Source organism: Manis pentadactyla, chromosome 10 (genome assembly GCF_030020395.1).
Source record: "Manis pentadactyla isolate mManPen7 chromosome 10, mManPen7.hap1, whole genome shotgun sequence".
NCBI classification, from domain to species: domain Eukaryota; kingdom Metazoa; phylum Chordata; class Mammalia; order Pholidota; family Manidae; genus Manis; species Manis pentadactyla.
The window spans coordinates 84,035,055-84,059,335 of NC_080028.1; the positions used below are offsets into that span (position 1 = coordinate 84,035,055).

Sequence of the window (24,281 nt, forward strand, 5' to 3'; positions counted from 1 at the left end):
GTTCATGTTCTTGGGTTGAACTGAGGCTTGCCTTCCCTGGGAATCAAGGAATCTCTGCCAGGTGTTCATGGTGTTAATCAGGTTCTGTTAACCAAGAATGGTTGGACAGTAGTGGAGTTTCTGCTACAACCCTGCACAGATATGTCTATAGTAACATGTTAAGGAGATTTCCTAAATGTCTTAGAATATAAGAAAGTTAGTAGATTTTTTTATTAATATGTGCTCAATAAATATTTTAGTAAAATAATTTTATAACATTTGAAGTCATTCAGAGTAGATGAAGTCTTTGTTAAAAGTGTTCAAAATGACTTAATCCAAAATGTTATAGAAATTATTTCACCGTTATGGGAGGTTGAATTAGGTAGATTCACAAGATCCTACCTTTGTGGTTCTGATCTCAGTGACCTTCAGTCCCTGTCTATAAGCCATAACATCAACAAATCCTATGAATCAGTTTTGGTTTCAGTTGGTATAACTCAGCTGGTAGTACTTTAAGGTTTCCTGCTTATATACCACTCAGGATTCCTTTTCCCCCCTGAGGGTCTGTATTATCCTACTCCTAGTTAGAGAGGCTAGATATAACACAGGAGACTGGAGAAGGGAACCTAGGGAAGTAAATATATAAAAAATATTTTTGATTTCTCAGGTTAATTGAAAACCCTGGCCCAAAGCTTTGATTATCTTTCATCTACAGCCTTCAGTGCTGTACATTCTTCCCATTCTAGCTTCTAGCTCCCTGTACTCCTTCATATCTCTTTAGGAAAGTTGCAGACATTGGCTGTGCTGTTGCGACAGCTCAAGGTGGAGGGCCACCGGGTGCTCATATTCACCCAGATGACCCGAATGCTGGATGTATTGGAGCAGTTTCTCACCTACCATGGCCACCTCTATTTGCGTCTGGATGGCTCTACTAGAGTTGAACAGAGACAGGTAACCCAGGCATCTGCATCCCTTAGAGGCTCACCTTAGCTTCTGTCTCCTTTTTCTAGGCCTGGTGTCCCAGGAGGGGCCCACTAAATCTTGAGTCTCTTTTTGAGATATGTCTCCCAATACTATCTTTTTCCTTTCCCTCTAGGCCTTGATGGAACGATTCAATGCAGACAAACGCATTTTCTGCTTCATCCTTTCAACTCGGAGTGGGGGTGTAGGTGTGAACTTGACAGGAGCAGACACCGTTGTTTTTTATGACAGCGACTGGAATCCCACCATGGATGCTCAGGCACAGGATCGCTGTCACCGAATTGGCCAGACACGAGATGTCCACATTTACAGGTATTGCCTAGACTCTCTTCATTTGTTTCCCCTTTGCTGATAGGGTATTATTGATGTATTTGGTTATTTATACATACATGGTTTTCATCACCCCCTAGGCTTATCAGTGAACGGACAGTGGAGGAGAACATTCTAAAAAAAGCAAATCAGAAGAGAATGTTGGGAGACATGGCCATTGAGGGAGGCAACTTCACCACAGCCTATTTTAAACAGGTACTCAGATTTCACAGCCTATGTGAGAGAGAAAGAAGCAGTCTGCCTGTGGGAGTTACTCCTGCTTATTATAAAGAGAATGCTTTGGCCTCTTCAGTAATGCTTCTGATACTTTTAAGAGCTATGAGCCTTATAGCTGTAGACCTAGGACCAGCATTTCATTGGCTCTGACACTTTTTCCTCTGTTCTCTCCAAAGCAGACCATCCGAGAGCTGTTTGATATGCCCCTAGAGGAACCATCTGGCTCATCTGTACCTTCTGCCCCGGAAGAGGAGGAGGAGACTATGGCCAGCAAGCAGACCCATATTCTGGAGCAGGTAAGAAAAGAATGAGCAATCTGTAGAGTAGAGCTAGTTGTTACAGTGTGTGTTGTCTCATAGACTGTTGACTTTGTCTGGTGGTGGAAGAACTGTTCTTGCTACTTCCCAGATTACAGTTGGTCTTTGTTAGCCATGAGTAGGTTGCATATTGGTTCACATGATTTTACAGAAAAAAGACAGGATTTGTAGTCCTTAGTTCTAGGTTGAATTAGATCAATGCTTCTTCATAATTGTGTTTGTTAAGCCAAGTCTGTTTAATCTTCTGAGCCTCACTTTCCACTTTCCTGAAAAACTAATGAGAAGGAGCTAAGAACTAAATGGCATAGCGGACCTAAGAAATGATTTTTGTACATAATGTAAAACTACTTTCCAAACATTGATGCATAATAGGATCACTTGGAAAGCTTTTTGAAAGGTTTAATTGCTGGGTCCGTCCTATCTCAAAATCCACTAAATTCTGATTTTGAGGGATTGTGGTCTAGATGTTTTATTTTTCAGAAGTAGACAGTTATTTAGGAACTATAGATGTAGAGTATCAGGTATATGTTTTTCCCTACCAATGCCTTCCTCTTACTGCTTAGCGCAGTGTAGTCTACTTCCCTCAGTTACTTTGGTGTAAGCGCCCTTCGTAAGATCAAATGTAGTTGATTGGTCTGTTGTCAGGAGGCATCTCAGTGAAAACAATTACAGATTTTTTATATTCAAAACTTTCCAGGACTTCCATTTTAAAGAGCTCTAAGGTTGACTCAAACAAAAAGGGAATAGAGTTAGAGGTCTCTGAAACAATTATTTTGTCTCTGGTGGGTGTCCTGGTCAAATCCATTCCATCTTGTGTTGCTTTGTTGCTTTGATAACTGTGACAGCTGTGTTGCTTTGATAACTTTGGGGGCCCAAAAAAGAGTTGAATTCTGTTGTAAACTTGGTTTGGTGTAAATTTGCCCTCAAATTTTTGCCATAATCAAATCACAGGATGTAGAGTTCTATTTTCATGTTTTTCTTCCTCACACCCTTGTAGGCATTGTGTCGGGCAGAGGATGAAGAAGATATCCGTGCAGCCACCCAGGCCAAGGCTGAACAGGTGGCTGAGCTTGCAGAATTCAATGAGAATGATGGGTTTCCTGCTGGTGAGGGAGAGGAGGCTGGTCGGACTGGAGCTGAGGATGAGGAGATGTCCCGGGCTGAGCAGGAAATTGCTGCCCTTGTTGAACAGGTCATTTTCAGACCCACTGGTTCTCAACTTCACCTTCCACAACTCCTTCCTCTAGACTCTGTGACCCTCCTTCTTTCTTCCCTGGTGAAAATCAAGGGTGATGGGCCCTGGGCCCCAAGTCCCTGTGTTCATCACCACTGCTCCTCCCCACAGCTGACCCCTATTGAGCGCTATGCCATGAAATTCCTGGAAGCCTCATTGGAGGAGGTGAGCCGAGAGGAGCTCAAGCAGGCAGAAGTGAGTATTTCCAGGGGATGGAGATGGAAATGGGAAGCTGCTTGCTTTCTGTTAACTCCCAGCCCTGCTTGTCTCCCTCTGACCACCCCTTGGGCTCTGCTATTGGTAGGAGCAAGTGGAAGCTGCCCGCAAGGACCTGGACCAAGCCAAGGAGGAGGTGTTCCGCCTACCCCAAGAGGAAGAGGAGGGGCCAGGGGCTGGAAATGAGGTTTCCTGTGGGACTGGTGGAGGCAGTCACCGGCGCAGTAAGAAGGCCAAGGCCCCTGAAAGGCCAGGGACTCGCGTCAGTGAGCGTCTTCGTGGAGCCCGGGCTGAAACCCAAGGGGCAAACCACACTCCTGTCATATCCACCCATCATACCCTCAGTACCTCCACACACCCCCGCTGCAGCCCTTCCAGGGAGCGAGTTACCCGGCCAGCACCTAAGCCTCGACCCCCTCCAGCTTTAGCTCCTATAATTCCTGCCCCAATCCCCACACCAACCCCCTTTTCAGCCCCAAATCCAATAACCATGTTTCCTGTCCATATCTTGCCTTCTCCACTTCCTCCCTCACAGATTCCTCCCTCTTGTTCTTCTGCCTGCACCCCTCCTCCTGCCTGTACCCCTCCACCAGCTCATACCCTACCTCCAGGCCAAACTTCTCTCTTAACTCCTTCCTCCCCTCTTCTGCTTAGTCTACCTTCTTTGCCCATCTCCCCTCCAGTCACCAACCTCCCTTTGGGCTTGGGGCATGAGGCAGAACTGTGTGCACAGGCATTGGCATCTGCTGACTCCCTGGAGCTGGATGATATGGCCAATTCCGAGACTTCCCCACTTACTCTTGTGCCCCCTCAGGATCTCTTGCCACTTGCTGTTGAGATCCTGCCTGTGTCAGAGAAGAACATTTCTCTCACCTCTTCTGCACCTAGCCCAACTCTGGAGGATGACAGCATCCCCAACGGTCAAGAGCAGGAGGTGCCAGAGCCTGCTGAGGGCACCGTCCTCACAGTGCTGCCTGATGGTGACGTGCCCATGTGTCTGAGTGAGAGCAATGGGCTGGAGCTCCCACCTTCAGCAGCATCTGATGAGCTTCTTCAGGAGCCGTTGGAGGCTGACAGGAACTCAGAAGAGCTGGTGGAGGCCCAGACCCCAACCTCCAGCCCTGAGAAGCTGCAGGAACTTGTTTCAGCTGAAGTCGTAGCCCCATCAACCTCATGCTCAGCCACCTCCTCACCTGAGGGTCCTTCATCTGCCCGACCCCCTAGGCGTCGCACCAGCGCCGATGTAGAAATTAGGGGTCAGGGAGCTTGTCGGTCAGGGCAGCCTCCAGGCCCCAAAGTGCTTCGCAAGCTGCCAGGACGGCTAGTGACTGTGGTAGAGGAAAAGGAACTGGTGAGGCGACGGCGACAGCAGCGGGGAGCTACCAGCAGCCTAGTGCCTGAGTTCTCTGAGACTGGTGCCAGCCCAGGAAGCCCATCTACCCACAACATGTTGGGGCTGGAATCCTCACCTCCCACCAGTGGGCCCTGTGAAGCTGCACCCCCATCCACACTGCCCACTCCAACCCAGCAGCCCTTCATAGCTCGCCGTCACATTGAGCTGGGGGTGACCGGTGGGGGCAGCCCAGAGAATGGAGAAGGGGCACTGCTTGCCATCACACCTCCAGCTGTGAAACGTCGGAGGGGGAGGCCCCCCAAGAAGAACAGGTCTCCAGCAGATGCTGGGCGAGGGGTGGATGAGGCACCTTCATCCATCTTTAAGGGAAAAACCAATGGGGCTGACCCAGTCCTTGGGACTGAGACCCTTATTGTTGCAGAGCCTGTCCTGGGAGCCCAGCTAATTCCTGGGCCACAGCCTCTTGGACCTCAGCCAATTCATAGACCAGAGCCCATCGTTCTATCACCTGTGGAGAAAAGAAGGCGTGGGCGGCCCCCTAAGGCACGAGATTTACCCATTCCTGGGACCATTTCCTCTCCAGGGGATGGCAGCTTAGAGAGCCGGACACAGCCACTCCAGCTACCACCACCCCTGCCACCACTCCCACCACTCCTAGCCTGTCCCACCGCTACTGTCACCAACACTGTCACCACTCTAACCATTTCAACATCCCCACCCAAGCGGAAGAGGGGCCGGCCTCCCAAGAATCCACCATCACCTCGGCCCAGCCAGATCCCAAGTTTGGACCGTGACAGCTCTTCTGTCCTTGAGAGTTGTGGATTGGGGAGGCGGCGGCAACCCCAGGGTCAGGGGGAGAGTGAAGGTAGCTCCTCTGATGAGGATGGAAGCCGCCCCCTCACTCGCCTGGCCCGCTTGCGGCTTGAAGCGGAGGGAATACGGGGACGGAAGAGTGAAGGGTCCATGGTAGTGGCTGTAATTCAGGATGACCTGGATTTAGCAGATAGTGGGCCAGGCGGGATAGAATTGACACCACCTGTGGCATCATTAGCTCCAAAACTGCGTTCAACCCGGCTGCGTCCAGGGTCTCTAGTTCCCCCACTAGAGACTGAGAAGGTGCCTCGCAAACGGCCAGGGGCTCCAGTCGGTGGGGGTCCTGGGCTGGCAAAACGGAGCCGCTTACAGCCTCCAAGTCCCCTGGGACCTGAGGGTTCAGTAGATGAGTCTGAAGCTGAGGCCTCAGAAGAGGAGGAAGGGGATGGGACCCCACGTTGCCGGCCTGGCCCCCGCCGGCTTGCTGGGGCCACCAAACAAGGGGACCAGCGCATCTTGCGCAGCAGTGCCCCTCCCCACCTGGCTGGCCCTACCATTAGTCACAGAGGCCGCAAGGCCAAGACGTGAGAGGGCTGCCCTTCCACCTAGGCTTTCCACCATGGCCCCTCTTCCTCTATGACCAGGCCTGACTCTGTTAACCACTACTTGAAGTCTTTTGAGGGGGAAAGCCTCCAGGGAGACAGAGGGGCCTTCTCCCTTCTTTCCACCAAAGTAGGGGGTAGGCAACTGGTTATCATGGAAATGGGGCTCTTCACTTATCCCCTTCCCTTCCACCCCACATGGCTGGGCAGTGTTAAGGGTGGCAAGATAGTCTCTTTCCCCACCCCCTTGTACTTGATTCCCCAGCTGTCTTCACAGTCCCCCACCATTAGGGAAAGGGGGAGGGGCTCTCTACAATGAGGTTTTTTTTTTTTCTTTTTTTTTTAAGAAGAAAAAAATAATAAACTTAGTTTCTGTATGAGCATCCGCGTAAGGAGGCTTCTGATTTTCTGGTCTGGTGGAGGGCTGGGTGGGAACTTGGGCATTGTTTTTCTCTCTCTTGCTCTTGCCAAACCCTAGTCTGATCATCAACCCAGAATGACATCTTTGAGGCAGAAAAATCACCCAGCACCCAAGACTAGGGGAAATTGGTCAATCTGATGAAAGGTTCCTTTCCCTAAAGTTTCAGTTTGTCATTCCAACTCATAGTTTGTCCCTCCTTCCATTTCCTTGGTTCTGGACTTTATCCCAGAGCTCTCTGATGCCTCAGACTTTTACCTGCTTTTATCCCTGTTAGGTGCTTTCATTCCTTTTCCAGAAGGCAGGCATCCTACCTCTAGTTCCATCTTTTGTCCTTGATTTCCTCTAGCCAAACTGGTTTGAGGCAGTCACACCCCTTTACAAGCTCCTGGGGCTTTAAAGGTGGTGGCGGGCCACCCAACCACACCGCTGGGCTTGGCTTGGAGCCCTGAGTCAGCTCCATCTCCACCCAAGCCAAATCAAACCTGAGGCAGAAGCTGAAACTCAAAGTTCCTCAAGGCCTATAGCCAGGTAAGAGCCCTTGTTTGTTTTTTCCTTTTCTCTGATCTCAACTCGGTGGAACCCTGTGTTGTCTGATGACTGTGTTTACCTCATCTGATTTCTCATGCCCACTCACCTGCAGCTTTATAGCACATTACCATTCTTTGCTCTCTGCTTACCCTGCCTCTTTCATCCTTTCTATCCTTGGTTACTGCTACTCAAAGAACTGCAAATGGTTCCATTTTGTCTAGGATGTAGGGGAATGGTTGGAAATGAGGGTGCCAGAGCTCAGTGGACTTGGGAAATAGGGAGATGACAAATGATTAAGTAGGGCATCATTATGCAGCTTTCTGTTTGGGTTATGAGGTCATTTAGACTCAGAGTGTTAACGAACTGTGTGGCTTGAGTTAAAATGGAGAGGAGGTGGCAGAGAGCATAGTAAAGGAGGCCCCAGTTGGGGGAGCTAAGGTTTTGCTGATGTTTCTCCCACCATGAAGAGCTCGGTGGGTGGGTACTTTTTCCTTTCTTTACCACATTCCAGAACTTTTCACATGAAATGACTGTTTTGCTTGAAGGGTCCAGGATCTAGGGTGCCATTCTCTGACCCAATTGGGCAACTTCTGAGGAACTTAAGGGAATTTTAGGGCCCTTTGAAATACAGTTAACATCATTAATTTGGATAATCTCAGATTCTTAGCGTCTGAGATTTGTTGTTTCTCTCCTGCTTCAATGGTCACCTGTCATTTTGCTTTTCCCCACTTGTCAAAACAACAAGTAATGCAGATAATGCTGTGTTCACACTGGCTTGCCTGTAAAGATTCAGAATCTTAGGCTGAGAAAAAGGATTCCAGCCACATGTACCCTCTCTTGCTCTATGAGTCACTAGAGGAACTCCCCAGTAAGGCAGCATTCCTTAGGGACTAGGCCAAGAGGATATGATCACAGAGGGGTGGAGTCTGAGCAAGACAGACCAAGGGCTCAGTTGTTGGGCTTACAAGTACCTTGACTATCGCCCACAGGTGATGGAGGACGAGGAGAAGGCAGTGGAGAGCTTGATGAGCAACATGGAAGCTGCTTGTTCTCCATCCCCCATTCACTGCTGCTGGCTCCGCCTCCGCTGCTGGGCAGCTACTAGCATTATCTGTGGCTGCTCTTGCCTGGGAGTCCTGGCACTTGTGTTTGCCATCAAGGTGAGGAATGCAATTCCTATGGGAGCATGGGGGTGAGTATAGTAAGGCAGTAGTTTCATATATTTGATCTATTTACATTAATCAGTTACTAAGTACCTGTCAGAGCTCGTCTCTGGGCCTAGTACCAGAAACAATAAGACATGGTTCTTGCTGTCAAAGGGCCCACAGTCAATGAAAATGATGGCTGTGAAAATGGGTAATTATGAATGGAATGCAGCTGATGAGTACTATGATAGGGGAAGCACAGCATGTTCTGGGAGTTAAGACAGGATACATATGTGTGGTATGTGTGTATAGTAGAGTAGGTGAGAGGAAAGGCATCCTAGGGGAAGTGACAGGAGAGTAACCTTAAAGGATGAGTGAATAAGAGTGAAAGGGCATTCCAGGTAAGGGGAACAGTATGTACAAAGACCTGGATTATTATCAATTCAGCATGATGAGACCAGGGAGAAATAGTGAGGGAGGAGGTCAGAGGGCTCCCATATCCAAGGGCTTCCAGTGTTGTGTTTTGGAGTTACAACTACATTGAAAGTACTGGGGAGCTATTCAGGGTGTTGTGCAGGGGAGAGTGATGTGGTCAGATTTGTTTTCAGTAAGATATGCTCTCAAGGCCTACATGGAGGGTGAATTGGAAGGGGCAAGACTTGAGGTAGCTGTGCAGTGATTAGAACCATTTGAAGGAGTTTGTAATGAAGCTATGGAGTTTTTGACAGGGCTTCACCATTTCAAAACACCTAACAGAAACTGCACATGTACCTTTTGAAAGGCCACACAGGCTAATATAAACATCCTGCTCAATTTTTCTTAACCCTAGTTATATTTTAACAATTAGAAACTGTATTCCTATCATCATAAAAATTTCTGGATTTCATTAGGGCAAAACAATAAAAAGAATCCTTAATGAAAAGGTGAGGCCCATTGGGCTAATGAGAATGGGGTGTTGTCTAGACATGAGTGAAAAACTCCAGGAATTCCAAACTGAATGAATCTTGGATGAATAGAAAAGGATGGAGAATGAAACAGTTGAAAAGTACTTCCCTGTATGTGATCCTTTGTGCTAACAATGCCACCCTGAAACGTAGGTAGAGCAGAGTGGCCGCCTTACTTTACAGACAAGGCATGAGAAATAGAAATTAGAAAGGAAAGTAAAAGGTTTGGGTGTGAGGTTGTGAGCTGGAACAAGAATGGAAGATTGGAGCGGGGCAATGGGCACTTTGGGGCAGAAGCAGGGGAAGAACCTAACCAAAAACCTGCCCCCACAGGCGGAAGAGCGGCATAAGGCAGGCCGGTCCGAGGAGGCAGTGCACTGGGGGGCCCAGGCCTGGAGGTTCATCCTGGCCAGCTTTGCTGTCTGGCTTGCTGTCCTCATTCTGGGTTCCATGCTTCTGTGGCTGCTCTCCTACGCCATCGCCCAGGCTGAATGACTCTTGGTGGCCTCTGCCTAGAGTCAGCCAAGACCTGGATCCTGCAATGCGGTATTGCTAGGATCCAGTGCCAGCAGTTGTCCTTCCTGGAAGGATAGTTCCCCTTTCAAAGGACTTTGGAAGAGCTCTTCTAGCCCTTTATATAAGGAGGCAGCAGCTAGGACCAATGAGGGGAGATCAGTCTGCTCTCTTCTTTCAGTGCCTACCATCTATCTCCTCTTCCGCCCAGCCTCTTCCATACTGGGACCTCTACCCAGAGGTGGGTCAAAAACCAGGCCTGATTTTGTTAGAATTTGTTTTGTAATAAAAACATTTCTTTAGTGGTGAAATACTCCTAATTGTTCTTCCCCTGCTTTTCCCTCGGCCCTTGGACATCTGACTGATAGCAGAAGTCTGCATTTCCCCCTCCTAGGAGTTCCAAGAGAAGGAAAGTCCTCCCCTTTTCCTTCTGGAAGTTTCCTTCTTGGAAAGACCCCAGCTTTTCTCCCTTACACATCAACAGAGACCCTGGAGGAAGGGAGGAGAACTAGTAGCAGCAGCTACTTACTTCTTAAGTGCTCATTGTATTCCAGGCTGTGTTCTCATATTTCCTATTTTTTAACTCCTTCAGTCCTCACATTCACTCAATAGTAGGATCATTGTTTTCATATTATAGTTGAGGAAACAGGCACACATTACCCAACACTACACAGCTAGTAAGTGGTGGAGCTGAGAATGAACCCAGCAGTTTGGTTTCAGGGTTGAGAGAGGAGTGAAAGGGTTGGATAATAGCAGCCACCACTCTTATATGGAAATTTGCATGGTTAATGAATTTTCATATCCTTTATCTTAGGCCTTTTGCCTAAGATTTTTGTGAATTGTGAGATAGATCACAATACAGGAAAATGTCCAAAAAAAAAAACCACACAGCTCAATAATTTAACACAAATCAAACATCTGGAAGCCAATATTCAGTCAAAAAATTGCTCTGCCAGCACTCCAAAGCCTCCTTTATACCCCTCCCAATCACTAGTCCACCCTTCCTTCACAGGTAACTACTGGTCTGACTTCTAACAATGTATTTTAGTTTTGCCTGCATTCAAACATTGTATAAGTGGAATCATATATATTCTTTGTATGTCTGGCTTCTTAGCATTGTGAGAGTCATCACTATTTGGAGTAGCTGTAGTTTTTGTTATTGTATAGCATACCATTATAGGAATATATTACGATTTGTCCATTTTCTGTTAGTGGACTTCTGGGATATTTCCAGTTTGGGAATATTATGGGTCATGCTGCTATGGACCTTCTTGTACATGTCTCTTGGAGTACACGTGCCTTGAGAATGGAATTTGGGGGTTATTTGATCACCACTCAGAGACCAGCAGAGCGCCCAAAGGAATTAGGGATGTTGCACACTGAAGAGAGAAGATTAAAGGGGAAGGAGAGGCACATGGTGGTTGTCTTCAGTGTTACAAAGTGCTCCAAGAAGAAATGAAGACAATCTGTAGTTGGTCCCAGGGGTTAGAATTTACAGCAATGGGTAGAAGCCATACATAGGGCAGTGGTTTTCAACTTTGACTTCACAATGGAACCAATGGGGAGCCTTAAAAATTATTTATGCCTGGGATTTACCCTTAAGAGATTCTGATATTATTGGTGTGAGGTGTTGCCTGGGGAAACAACATTTTAGAGAAATTTTTACAGAAACTTTTTCACAGCTAATATTTGATCGGCTTTAAGTTTACTAGAATAGAATATCCCATTCCCCCAAACTGATTAAATGAGGTCTCACTATTTTTTAACTCTTTATTTTGAAAAGATTTCAGACCTGCAGAAGAGTAATATAGTACAATTAAGTCATGTATTTTTCACCTAGACTTATTATTTATAATTTTTAACCTTTCACCTATTTGCTTTACACAGGCATACTTTGGAGATATTGCAGGTTCAGTTCCCAACCACTGTAAAAGAGCAAATATTGCAATAAAGCAAGTGAATCAAATGAATTTTTGGTTTTCCAGTGCATACATGTAAAAGTTAGGCTTACACCATACTGTAGTCTGTATCTAAAAAACAATGTACATACATCAGTTAAAAACTTTACTGCTAAAAAATGTTAACCGTCATCTGAGCTTTCAGCAAGTCATAATCACTGATCACCACAAGAAATACAATGAAAAAGTTTGAAATATTGCAAGAAATACTAAAATGTGACACAGAGACTTGAAGTGAGCAAATGCTCTTGGAAAAATGGCACTAATAGACAACATAGGGTTGCCACAAACTTTTCAATTTGTAAAAACAGTATCTGCAGAGCACAATATAAAGTGAGCAATAAAATGAGGTATTCCTATGTTTTTCTAAATATACATACTATTATTGCTGAACCATTTGAGGGTAAGTTGAAAGCCCTTCATCCCTAAATAGTTCATAATCTGTCTCCTAAGAACAAGGATATTCTCTTACGTAACGAGTACAATTATATAATTCCATGAAGTTAACATCAGTACAATATTCTAATATATACTCAAATTTGGCAGTTGTTCCAATAACATCCCTTATACCAGTTTATTTTCTGCTTTAGTTTCAGTGTGTGAATACTCTGCATTTAGCTGTCATATCCTTAGTCTCCTTCAATTTTTAGTAGATTCTCATCCTTTCTATTTTTGCCTTTCATGGCATTTTTGAGGCAAGGCCAGTTTGTAGAATATCCCTCAATTTGGGTTCTTATGAATGGATTTAGGTTATGCATTTTTGGCAGAAATATGGAAGTTTTGTGTCCTCAGTATGTCACATCAAGGGCACATGATGTCAATTATTTGCCCTCTTACTGTTGATGGTAACATTGACAGTTTAGTTAAGGTTGGGTCTGTCAGATTTCTGCAAAGTAAGGATAACTTTTTTCCATTTTAATTAAAAAGCAATCAGTATATATAGTCTGTTCCCTAGCAAATTTTCACCAATAATTTTAATGCCTATTTTGCCCAAGGCAGTTATTAAGAGGCTTCAATTATGTGTTGTTATTCTGCCTATATTTATTAGTTGGCATTATATGAAGTCTTTTTTTCCATTTATTTACAATTTTCAGTGTTAGTATGGTCTCGTTTTTTAGTTCATTATATGCATTACTGTCATTTTCCTTAAAATGTGTTGTTGAGGTACAATTTACATACAGTAAAGATACAAAGCAGATCTTAAGTGCACGGCTTGGTGAATATTTTTATATGAACACACCTGTGTAATTACTACCTAGGCTAATTAGACCATTTCTAGCACATCAGAAGGCCACCTCATGGCCCTCTCAGTCTCATTGTTCTTATCTATGCTTTTGATTTGTGGAAACCCCTTCAACCTAGTTCTTGTGTCCTTCTGGTAAGTCCCCATCTTCCTTCATTTACTTTCTGACACCAATTATTTCATGCTCATCTTACTTCCTCTGCTCCAGCCTGAGAACTAGCTGTTGTCTCCCAAGGAATACTGGTTCCTTTTATTGGGTACTGTTACTTTGAAACCAGTGTCAAGACACTAGCTGTGCTCCTTCTACTGGGATGTTACTGTTTCTAGGCCCTTCGAGAGGTTGGAGCTAGCCTAATTTTACCTATTTTTAAAAATACCTCCAATTTCAATCAGTCATAAGGTTGTCTTTCCCCATTGCAAATTCGGTATTCCCACAGTAAGAACCTTGACAGCCAACATCAATATGTTCCCTTGCTCAATTTCAGCATAATTAGCCCATTTATACTACCAAACAAGTTTATTAAGTTCAATTTTTCTTTGCAATTATTTTGTCATTAGATTGATGGCATAAAAGTCAAATGATTCTGTTAAAAAGTTACTTGGATTCGTTTTTCTCCTATATGGTTGAAATCCCAAAATGTGACATTTTAAAGACATTTGTTAGAAGATTATATGAATTCCATCTGTGCCTCTCACCAGACCATACCTTCACAAGAGTAGGAACTCTCCTTTGTCATTGCTGTTACTTTAGTGCTTAGACAATAAATATTTATTCATATAAAAACATTCACCAAGAGAATGCCGGGTTTAGCTGGGCACTGAGGCTTGTGAAGTCGCTCCTGGCCGAATTGCACAACCTGGCAGGCTTGGAACGAGTGTGATACTTCTCAAGGCCTTTGGAAGTGGGTGGTGGAAGATTAGGAAATATATAACCCCAGACGGTGAGCATTAGACTGGAGGAACTGAAGAGTCGGAGCAGCCACAGGACGAGAGAACCTCTTCTGACCGCACCAAGTTGACCAAGTTAGGGTCCAGGATGTCTGTGCGAAGCATTTTAAGAGCTGGAGTCTGCCTCTCAAGGCTTTGGACTAAGTTGCTAACATTAAAAAGCCGAATTCAGACAGGGATGCTGTGAGGAGTCTGAAGGCGCCATGTCCAAGTTCAGAGCGACAAATCCCGCGTACCAGATACCTAGAGGTCAGGCGTCTCTGTAAACCTAACTTCCGGGTCCTGATACATGCCTTCAGCACTACCTGTCAACAAGCTCCACCCTCTGCTGCCTCCAAGCAGACGCCGATTGCTGATTGGCAGCATCCAAAGCTCTGCCCTAGCGTCGCAGCCTTTGGTAAATGAGCTCCAACGTCTGCGCCAGGCTCGAAACTCTGGGATTCCTATTGGACTACCAATTACCAATTGGAAGGGTTTTTGAACCTTCGTTTTCGGGCGGTGCTGGTCATTGGCAGACATGATGGGGGCGGGGCCTAATGTTTTTGCCGGCCCCGCCTGGGCGTAAGGTGAACGAGTACAGACGAACCCCGAAACCTAGCGACCTCGTGTTGACCCTGGCTTCTTTTCCCGCCCCTGCGGGTAAGCCTGCGTGAGACCCCGCGCCCCATCCCAGGACCCGCCCAAGTGCGCCTGCGCAGCAACAGCCGGCTGCCAGTGTGCCCCTTCCCTTCCTCCGTACCTTTTCCCCTCACCTCCCCGTCCCTGTCCCTGTCCTGCCACCCCTCCCGCCTCCTAGGCCTTTTCGTGGGGTCTCCCCAGTCCCGATCCTTCCCCCACCCCGTCCCCAACCCCCAGGATCCTGGCGCCCCAGACGCAAGGGCTGCGCTTCCGGGAGCCACGATGTGCGTCCTCTCAGAGCACATGGGCCTCCCTGCCCTCACTGCCCTCCGTTTCCTCCACAAAGGCCCCCACCGCCTACGGAATGACGCTGGACGTGGGGCCAGAGGATGAGCTGCCTGACTGGGCCGCTGCCAAGGAATTTTACCAGAAGTACGACCCCAAGGACGTTATTGGCAGGTGAGGCGTAAGCCAGGGAAACGGAGGTCCAGGGAGGTCGGGTCCTAGCCAAGATACACAGTCGCGTCTGAGGGAGGGGTCAGCGGGTAACCGAGGAACATTCGGTGACTAGATTCTTATTCTGGGTCAACCCCCACTTTTTCACAAATTCATTCATTTATGTGTTCAACAGACGTAGTTAAAGCACCTCTGTATGCCAGGCACAAAGCTGAACACGGAAGAGATGTTTAAGCCCTGGAGGTACACCAGAGGAAGTATCTGAAAGAGACACAGGAGCATTAAAAAAACTATCAGGTTTTATAAAAGGTGCCATGGGGACTCGGAAAACCACAGCTTCCTAGAAGCCATGATATTTGGGTCTTAAGGATGAGTAGGAGTTAAGAATACGGAGAATAGAAGGAAGGCCTCACATGTGGAGGCAGTGGCAGATGACATTTGTTCATCAAAGGTTTCCTAAGCATGTACATTGTACTGGGTGCACTGTACTAGGCACTGGGGATACAAGACCCATAAGGTTTCTGTTCTGGAATTTATATTCTAGTGGTAAAACAGATAATAAACAGGAAAACAAGATAAAGATCAACGTGAGTGCTGGGAGGAAATAGGGTGATGGAATGAGAGTAATTAATGGAGCTGAATGAACAAGTAGAGAGCTGAATCAAGATATATTCAGGACAGAGGGAACAGCAATTGTAAAGTGTCAAGGCAGGAAAGGGCTTATTCATAAAATAGGTAGATAATCATAGTGACTAGAATGTAGTAAGGGGGACAAGGAGGAGAAAATTAAGTTGGAGAAGTAAATAGAGGTAGATTGTATGGGGCCTTTAAGCCATGATAAGGAACTTAAATTTTATTCTAGTGAAACTCATGGTTTCAAGCAGGGTAGTAACATGATCTGATTGACATTGCTGTGATTTGGGGGCTAGGAACTTAACCTTTCTGTGCCTCAGTTTCTCTATTATAAAATTGTGAGTAAAAATAGATCCTACCCTCTTCTGTGAGGAGGGAAAGAGTTAATAAGATACTCTTAGAACACTTTCTGGCACATAGTAAGTACTCAGTACAGGTGTATTACTGCATTTTAAAAAGATCATTTGGGCTCTTAGGCAGAGAATGGAGAGGAGAGGAGCAAGAATGAAACATAGAAACCAATTAGGAAAAATAAAAAAGAAGAAACCAATTAGGAAGCTATTGATGGTGTTGGTTTAGACTGGTGATGGTAGAGATGGAGTGAACAGATCGAGTTAGGTGATGGTTTGAAAGGAGATTGATGTAGTTTCCTCAAGGATTGGATATGGACCATGATGGAAAGGAGAGAGAACAAAAATAACTTCTAGGATTTAGATTTGACCACTTGAGTACCATTTACTGAAATGAAGGAAAGGATTAGATTAGGGGGAGCAAGTCAAGAGTTCCGTTTTGGAAGTTAGGTTTGAGATATCCAGCTGGAGCTGTCAAGTGAGTATATGAGTCTGGAACTCAAGGGAGAGAGCTGAGCTAGAGCTATAAATTTGGGAGGCATCAGCATATAGTTGACTAGAAAATAGTGACAGAAGTGAAAGGGGCCTAGGCTCAGGCCCTGGGGCATGTTACTATTTAGGGGTTAGAGGAGGAGAAGCCAGCAAAGAAAACTTAAGGAGAAGCCATCTGTGAGTTAAAAAGAAAAACAAAAAAGAAAAGAATGTGCTTCTGGAAGGTTGGCATGGTCTGCTATGATGAATGCTGCTGAGGCCAGGAAAGCAGGCAGGGGTGTGACCATTAGAGCTGTTCAGACTCCTTTTGGATATTGCTTGGAGATGTCAAAAAGGCTATTAGGGTCAGGAATTCTGAAGTGAAATCAAGGCTTGAGACATTTTAGCAGGAGTAATTTTCACATAGTTGGTATTTAATTCCCTTGGGACTGAATGGAGGTTACCAGGGGAGAGAGTATTGGGAAAGCTGAAATACAGGTCCTGAGATGCTGCAGAGATTCAGGATTAGGTAAGATAGGATTCACAGGCTGGGAAGAGTCCTTAGGCAAGAACAGTGGTTCCACTGCCAAGGTGTGCAGAAAGAGCCTTTTTGGAGAAGACAAGTCAGAGGGTAGGGTCCTTTTCATCCCATCCCCCCATCATTGTGGTGGTATGAGCCCTTGTCTCTCTCCTCCGTCTTTTCTGTTTCTCTTGCACTTTAAAGTACCTGTACATGCTCACTAAATTACTTTTCCCAGAGTACTAGTTTCTTCATGTATAAAGGCCTGAGGCTTTAAAAGAGCTTTGTGCATTCTGGAACGTGGTGATAAGTTCCAAGTCACTGAAACAAAGATTGGATAGCAGGGTCTTAGCCAGAGATGAGGCTGAAAAGAGACTAAGACTGTTTGGTGAAGGCCTCAAATGACAGATGAAGGAATTGGTATTTGATTATTATCTTTTAAGTAATAGGAAGGCAGTATGGAAAGAAATGTTGAGTGCATTCCACAGTTAACTAGGTGGTTGAAAGTATTAGGTCTATCATTTAAAAAGAGAACAATTACTGTAGGGCTCTGCTGAGTAATGAAGAACACTTAGAACTTAGTAGAGAATTAAGCTGGGAAGTGTTTAAGCAGCAAATGACATGATTGGGGCTGTTTTAAGACGCTGATTCTAGAAGCATTATGGCAGATGGGTTGTAGTGTGGTTGAGATTGATAGCAGGGAGATCAGTGAGGAGGCTGTTGTGGTTGTGGGGGTGAAGTACTAGGAAACAGATTTGAGAGGTATGCAGAATGGACTGGACTGGTTGGTTGTGGTGGATTGTGAAGGAGAGGGAGAAGCCAAAAATTGTACCAAGATTTCTATTTCTAGTTTATGATTCCAATGGAATGGTATTGCCATTAATTGAGCCAAGGAATATGGATTGAGAAGCTAGTTTCAAAAGATCAGGTGTTCAGTGCTCATAATGAAAGTGAGATCTTTCTAGGATCCTCAGGAATAATCTTCAGTGAGACATGTTAGCCTGACACCTAAGGGAGACTACTGGGCATGATGGTTGAAGTCATGTTGGTGGGTAAGATTACTGAGGGAGAGTGTACATAGCCAGAGAACAGGGCCAAAGATGGGATTCTGAGGAAGCCTTAACATTTAAGGGGTGGTCAGAGAACAAGGTACTAGGGTGTATCAGTAGAACTTGGACTTTGAATCTGAAGACCTGGGTTTCCCATGTAGATAGTCATGGTACACAGTAGGAAGGCTTAATGAAGAGTGAATGCTTTTACAGGTAAGGTGCTATGGGATGCCAGAGAAGGGAATGGCCCCTTCCTCCTGGGGAAGACACAAAGAATTGGTGGAGGGGTCATTTACATTAGGTCTTAAAGCAGGGATTCTTAGCTGGATGGCTTGGAGGGTCTTTGAACCCCCAGAAATTGTAAAATGGTTGTATGGGCCAGAGGTCTCCAGCTTTCAGCAGATTCTCAGAGGTTTGTTAAAAGATGATTAAAAATTAGACAAGGAGCCACAAATCAGATGCCCTTAGTGATCGGGCATGAAATCAAAACTGTGAAGTGGCCAAGAGTAAGATGGTAGTAAATGGTGAGCACAGTGGCAGCTGGAGAGTTCTTGTCCCCTCTAAGATATGTGAGTTCAGATTTGTAAAGAATAGTGCACTGACTAAAACAGAACACATCTGTGGGCTGTATGGCTGGAAGGTCGATAGTTTGCATCTCTTGACTGAGCCACAGATGTGGGTGAGTTATTCCAAGCAAAAGGAGTTGATGTAAGGAAAGGAGGCCACGAGAGCATAGCTGTAAAGTTGTGTGAAGGCAGTCAGAGAACTAGCATACAAAATATGTGAGATCTGGTCCTGGAGAGATTTGCACCTTAACCTAAGGTACTTGTAGGGTCATATGGAGTCAGTGACAGAATCTAAGCAAGGGAATCCCCGTCTATGACTTTCTCTTTACAATGCCAAATGGGCTTCCCTGTCTCTACCTCATTAAAACCTTTTGACATCCCTCGACGGTATCGTTAGCCATGTTTCAGAGCTGGCAAAGTGCAAGCCCAGACACTTCATGTCCGTGGGTCACTTGGAGATTAATCAGTGGCAAATCTGGAGCCTAAACTAAGGTCTCCTAATTCTCAATTTGGTCTTCCAGTCAGTGGCCCAATACTTGTTTGGAGCCTCTGACACTTGGGTTATATAGAGGAACTCTGGGATTTGGTGGGGTTATCAGGGAAGTGTGAGTATATTTTGGAGGGAGCCTTACATAATTTTTTCCCACTTTCTCCTTGGAGGATCCCAGGGCAAGGGGCAGATTTTGGGGCTCAGTGTGGAAAAGATTTACCCATGGAGGGTGTTGCAGACTGGATTTGAATCCAGGACCCCCCTGCCTTGCCTTTGAGCTTCATATTGCACCTTGTGGGTACCTAGGTTGCTTGCTGAGGCTATAGTGAAGCTGCATGAGGCCAGGGTAAGCTCCACCCTGGTTGCATTGTTGTCTGGATGGGTCTTCAGCATCTGGTGTGTGGGTATCCAGATGCTGAGGCTCCACTCTGTGGAGATGGGAGAGCAGGATTCCATGACTTGGGTGTTGTCTGACTCTGGCAGAGGAGTGAGCTCTGTGGTCCGCCGTTGTGTTCATCGAGCTACTGGGCATGAGTTTGCAGTGAAGATTATGGAGGTGACAGCTGAGCGACTGAGTCCTGAGCAGCTGGAGGAGGTGCGAGAAGCTACACACCGAGAGATTCACATCCTTCGCCAAGTCGCCGGCCACCCCCACATCAGTGAGGCTGCATTCCCTGCTACTGTTAGCTGATAGCCACCTCCTGCTAGCCCTGCCCACAGCCCACTTTCCCCAACACTGCCTCCACGCCTCTGTTCCCTTCCTCCTGGCTCTACTCCCCCTCAAAGTGGGTCCCTACTGTGCCCTGTGGTTCTACTTCCTTCCCAGGAAGAGCCCACTGCTGCCTCAGGGTGGAAAGCCCCTTTAACATGCATCCGCTCCTTTCCAGCTCTGTCTCTTCCTTTCTGCCTCTTTCCCCAGTCACTCTCATCGATTCCTACGAGTCTTCTAGCTTCATGTTCCTGGTGTTTGACCTGTGAGTATCTCCCTGCCCTGATGTGAGAACCCTCCTCCTCACCAACATGCATGGCCCAGCCTTAGAGCACAGTGGGCTGTAGATCACTCTGCTCACACCTTCCTCTACTCTAGCTAGGCCCTGCCTGCCCTACCTGTGGCTCTGGCCCATCTTCCTAAGTGCCCTGATTGAGGCAAGTTCTTCAAGAGTAATCATGACCAGCCAAATACAATGGGTCACTGTCTCAGTCACCCATGGTTATAAGGTTAGCAGGGAAGAAAAGGCTGTTTTAAGAGGAGAGTGTCTGTAAGGTGACCACTTATAAACAGATTCTTGCTCACCAGTATCTCACTGTTTAACACCCTACACTGGTGTCTGTCTCTGCCCAGCAGTTCTTTTTCTGGTCTGACTCTGAATGTCAGAGATTGTACAATATAATGCAAACCAGTTGCAAAGGTACTTCAAAAGAGAATGATTTGAATACCAGATTTTTAAGAGAGGCCCTTGGAAAAAATGCAGAGTCTTCATAGAGAAACAACCCTCTGCAGAAGTCAGAGGGGAGGTAGGAAGTATCTGTTCCTCTGTGCAACTTTGCAGAACAGTGCTACTCCCCAAAACAAAGCCTGATGTGTTCTTCACTTCAAGGATTGATGGAGTTAACCTCAATTGTTAAAGACAAGATAAAATAAGCAAAATTAAAAATAAAGTCCATTTTTAGCCACTGTTAACTGAAATTTTGGTCCATGGTCTAAATAGATTAACTTTAAAAGGACTTTTTGAGTGTGGTTATTCTTAGTTAACAGGGATCTCCTCCTATAAACTACTTTCACAAGGAGGCACTGATTCTTGATAAAATAGTATAGATATTTCAACTGCCAACCCACTGAGTCAAATTGTCCCTGGCATCCAATTCAGTTTTGGAGGACTCTCTCGAGATCCTTCAGTTTATCCACAGAGGAATCTCTTTAACTGGGCTTCTTTCAAAGTATGGGCACTGGCTTATCTTATCAGCCCCCCTGTGAGGTACACCTCCCTCCCAACCCCTCCTATCCCTTAGGATGCGGAAGGGAGAGCTGTTTGACTATCTCACAGAGAAGGTCGCCCTCTCAGAAAAGGAAACCAGGTAATGGCTGAGCCTGTGTGCCGTGGGGTGAGCAGGGAGTGGGGCAGGGCAGGGAGCAGCAGAGGAGGAGACTGCACCTCCCCCAGGTCCATCATGAGGTCTCTACTGGAAGCAGTGAGCTTTCTTCATGCCAACAACATTGTGCATCGAGACCTGAAGCCTGAGAATATTCTCCTAGATGACAATATGCAGATCCGACTTTCAGATTTTGGGTTCTCCTGCCACTTGGAACCTGGCAAGAAGCTTCGAGGTGAGGGGACCTGGTTCCCTTAAGAGGCTTGGGAGGGTAGGAGACCCAGCCTGAGGCTTGTTGGCTGGGTCTGACAGTTGAGTCCCAGATACCAAGAAAAGGGGAGAAGTCAGTGAGCACTTCCCAAGTACCCTCTGGGTACAAAGCCTGGTATGCAACTCAGTGGGCTTCCTGACCTGTGGAGGATGGAGATGGACAAGGGAGCAGATAGTGTCATACAGTGTGCAAGGGGCCATGCTGGGGAAGGCCAGAGAAAGAGCACCTAATTCAGGTGGAGGGGCCCACAAAGGAGGAGGCTCTGGAGCAGGGCCTTGGGAGGCTGGGCTCATCCCAGAAGGAAAAAGAGGGAACAGGGGATGACAGGGCTCAGCTGCATGTTAGGGTTCTGGCAGAGGTACAAGGCCATGGGGTGCTGCTCAGATGCCAAGGAGCCTGATGTGGCCAGGCAGCACTTCTCACCTGGTGCCCTGGGACTTGGGCTTACCCAGTGTCCATACTTGTTGTGACAGAAATATTTCTAGTGCAATTAGAAAACAAGTTTCAACTGTGGGGCTCCTCAGAGCCTTTAGTGTGTCACCTTCTCTCCCTTCATGGCTTTGCACTGGACGTACTGATAGCTGACATAAACTGGGCATTTACTGTGAGTTAAGCACCAGATTAAGTCTTTACATGGCTTATTTCTCTAGATTCTTTCAACAACTCTTTGAGAGAGATAGTGTTTGTGTCTCCAGTTTATAGATGGGCTTAAAGAGGTGAGGTGACTTGCCCAAGGTCAGGTAACTGGGATTTGAACTTGGATAGTCTGACTCCAGAGCTCATGTCTCCAACCTGTGGGCTTACACATCTGTCTTGTAGATGCTGTGCTTTGTTTCCCTTTGGGCTTCCACATACACTTTACCCCCTTCTGGATTCATCTTTGCCTCTGCCCACTCCATCCTTTCCCTTGGCTTTGGTAATTCTAGATCCCCTGCATTTTGTTTTTGTGTATTCTCCCTGCATGACACACCTTTTACTCTATTATTTGTCATTTGCTTTCTGGTAGACAGTGGGCTTGGTAAGGGCCCATGTAATTCACCACTAGTATGGTGTTTGGTACATGGTAGGCATTCTTAAATACTTGGTGTAGGAATGAATTTCCTCAAAGATTCGTTTTTAAATTTAGGCCTATCTTAGAAGTATGCCATGGAACACAGTTTGGAAATTGCTGAAATAGAAGAATTGATGTCTGAAAGTGGTAGAAGCAGCTAAAAATTGAGGCTTGGATCAAGTCATGGAGGGTTCTGTGCAGCATGAGTCTAGATCCTGAGGCCATAATGGGGAGCCAGGGAAGGGATTTAAACAAGGGACTTAACCAGCATGTGCTTTAAGAAATCCCATATTCCCTCTTGTTCGCTTTGGTTTGAGTGGTGGTTCTACTAACCAAAGAAAAGATGACAAGAGGAGGAATAGATTTAGGCAGAAAGGAATGCAGAAAAGACTTAAGTTTTGTTTTCTGTGTGTTAGGTATATTAAAACCTGGTAACAAGTTGTGTGAGGAGTGGGTAGGTTGGCTTGGCTGAATGTTTGGAGAAGGCAAATGATATGGTTAGGTAGGACCTTGAAGTCAGTCCAAGTCAGGTTTCCCCAACAAGGCCACCAGGAGCCTTGGCAGGTATTTGAGTTGTTCAGCAGGGGTTAAGGGCCATGAGGGGGCTGGTAGCATCCCATCAATCTCAGCCCTCTCTCCCCAGACTTGTGTGGGACCCCTGGGTATCTGGCACCGGAGATCCTTAAGTGCTCTATGGATGAAACCCACACAGGCTATGGCAAGGAGGTCGACCTGTGAGTTTCTGGTCTCCCCCTTCCCTTTGTGTACTGTCCTTTAACATGTTTCCCTATTACCTAGTCCTGTCTGACTCTGGTCTCTTCCCCAGCTGGGCCTGTGGGGTGATTTTGTTCACACTCCTGGCTGGCTCACCACCATTCTGGCACCGACGCCAGATCCTGATGTTACGCATGATCATGGAGGGCCAGTACCAGTTTAGTTCACCCGAGTGGGATGACTGTTCAAATACTGTCAAAGACCTGGTGAGCTGGGGCAGTGAGAAGGTAAGGAGGGAGGCCCAAGAGCTGCCCCTCATGCTCTGGAGTTTCCCCTAGATCTCAAGGCTGCTGCAGGTGGATCCTGAGGAACGCCTGACAGCTGAGCAAGCCCTACAGCACCCCTTCTTTGAGCGCTGTGAAGGAAGCCAATCCTGGAACCTCACACCCCGCCAGCGGTTCCGGGTAAGCCTGAGTGTGTCAGGGGCTGGGCCTGCTCTTCTGTCCCATGCTTTTTGTCCTGTGATTGATGCTCTACTGGTGCTCACACTGTGCCCCTCCTTCCCAGGTGGCAGTGTGGACAGTGCTGGCTGCTGGACGAGTGGCCTTAAGCACCCACCGTGTACGACCACTAACCAAGAGTGCACTGTTGAGGGACCCTTACACACTGCGGCCAGTGCGGCGCCTCATTGACAGCTGTGCCTTCCGGCTCTATGGGCACTGGGTGAAGAAGGGTGAGCAGCAGAACCGAGCAGCCCTCTTCCAGCACCAGCCCCCTGGGCTATTTCCCATCATGGGCCCTGAAGAGGAGGGGGACTCAGCTACTATCCCTGAAGATGATGCCATGGTGGTACTGGGCTAGCACCTCAGCCCTGGGGAATCCCAGAAGGCAGGAATCTCCAGGAGGAGAATCTTTATCATTCCATTCCCTCTGGGCTCTGGCCTCAGGCCCCTCCCACCCCCCCATTCTTGGCCAGGCCCACCACCAATCATACTACCATAAAGACCAGCCCTGTACACCTAACCTCACCAGTCAGGGCTTTGGGCTGAGAGCTGAGGTGGAAGGGAGCCACTCAGAATGCTAAGCCGGGCCTTGTCAGTGCTGCCTGTGCTGCCTATGCAATAAAGTCTGCTGTGGACCAGGGAGCCAGTGCCCCATGTCTGATGTCTGGCTTTCTCAGGAAAGCCCAGAAGGTGCTTAGGAGAGGGGGCAGGGAGGGGGCCATTCTGGCCCAGGCCTTTATTGGGGAAAATGTTAGG

At 46.8% G+C, this 24,281-nt stretch overlaps 3 protein-coding genes across 9 annotated transcripts in view; all 3 read left to right on the forward strand.

Annotated features, from left to right (window-relative positions):
* The window catches only part of SRCAP (Snf2 related CREBBP activator protein), a 28,904-nt gene extending 22,482 nt beyond the window's left edge, over positions 1 to 6,422 (forward strand). For all 7 annotated transcript variants that reach the window (XM_036927268.2, XM_036927266.2, XM_057487150.1 and 4 more), the window contains 7 exons: positions 761 to 930; positions 1,076 to 1,272; positions 1,371 to 1,485; positions 1,683 to 1,802; positions 2,821 to 3,015; positions 3,169 to 3,252; positions 3,362 to 6,422. In XM_036927268.2, coding sequence (XP_036783163.2) covers positions 761 to 930; positions 1,076 to 1,272; positions 1,371 to 1,485; positions 1,683 to 1,802; positions 2,821 to 3,015; positions 3,169 to 3,252; positions 3,362 to 6,028 — 3,548 coding nt within the window. In that variant the 3' untranslated portion in view covers positions 6,029 to 6,422. The remainder of the gene's footprint in view (positions 1 to 760; positions 931 to 1,075; positions 1,273 to 1,370; positions 1,486 to 1,682; positions 1,803 to 2,820; positions 3,016 to 3,168; positions 3,253 to 3,361) is intronic.
* A 62-nt stretch (positions 6,423 to 6,484) lies between these two features.
* On the forward strand, positions 6,485 to 11,563 carry TMEM265 (transmembrane protein 265). Its single transcript, XM_036927286.2, has 3 exons — positions 6,485 to 6,991; positions 7,981 to 8,151; positions 9,414 to 11,563. The coding sequence occupies exons 2-3, from the start codon at positions 7,984 to 7,986 to the stop codon at positions 9,573 to 9,575; spliced, it is 330 nt and encodes a 109-aa protein (XP_036783181.1). The 5' UTR covers positions 6,485 to 6,991; positions 7,981 to 7,983; the 3' UTR covers positions 9,576 to 11,563.
* Positions 11,564 to 14,215: 2,652 nt separating this feature from the next.
* PHKG2 (phosphorylase kinase catalytic subunit gamma 2) lies at positions 14,216 to 24,165 on the forward strand. Its single transcript, XM_036927280.2, has 10 exons — positions 14,216 to 14,381; positions 14,707 to 14,819; positions 19,379 to 19,554; positions 19,815 to 19,869; positions 20,906 to 20,971; positions 21,058 to 21,221; positions 22,952 to 23,042; positions 23,135 to 23,288; positions 23,361 to 23,486; positions 23,590 to 24,165. Exons 2-10 carry the CDS (start codon positions 14,725 to 14,727, stop codon positions 23,881 to 23,883), a joined length of 1,221 nt encoding a protein of 406 aa, XP_036783175.1. The 5' UTR covers positions 14,216 to 14,381; positions 14,707 to 14,724; the 3' UTR covers positions 23,884 to 24,165.
* Positions 24,166 to 24,281: the final 116 nt, after the last annotated feature.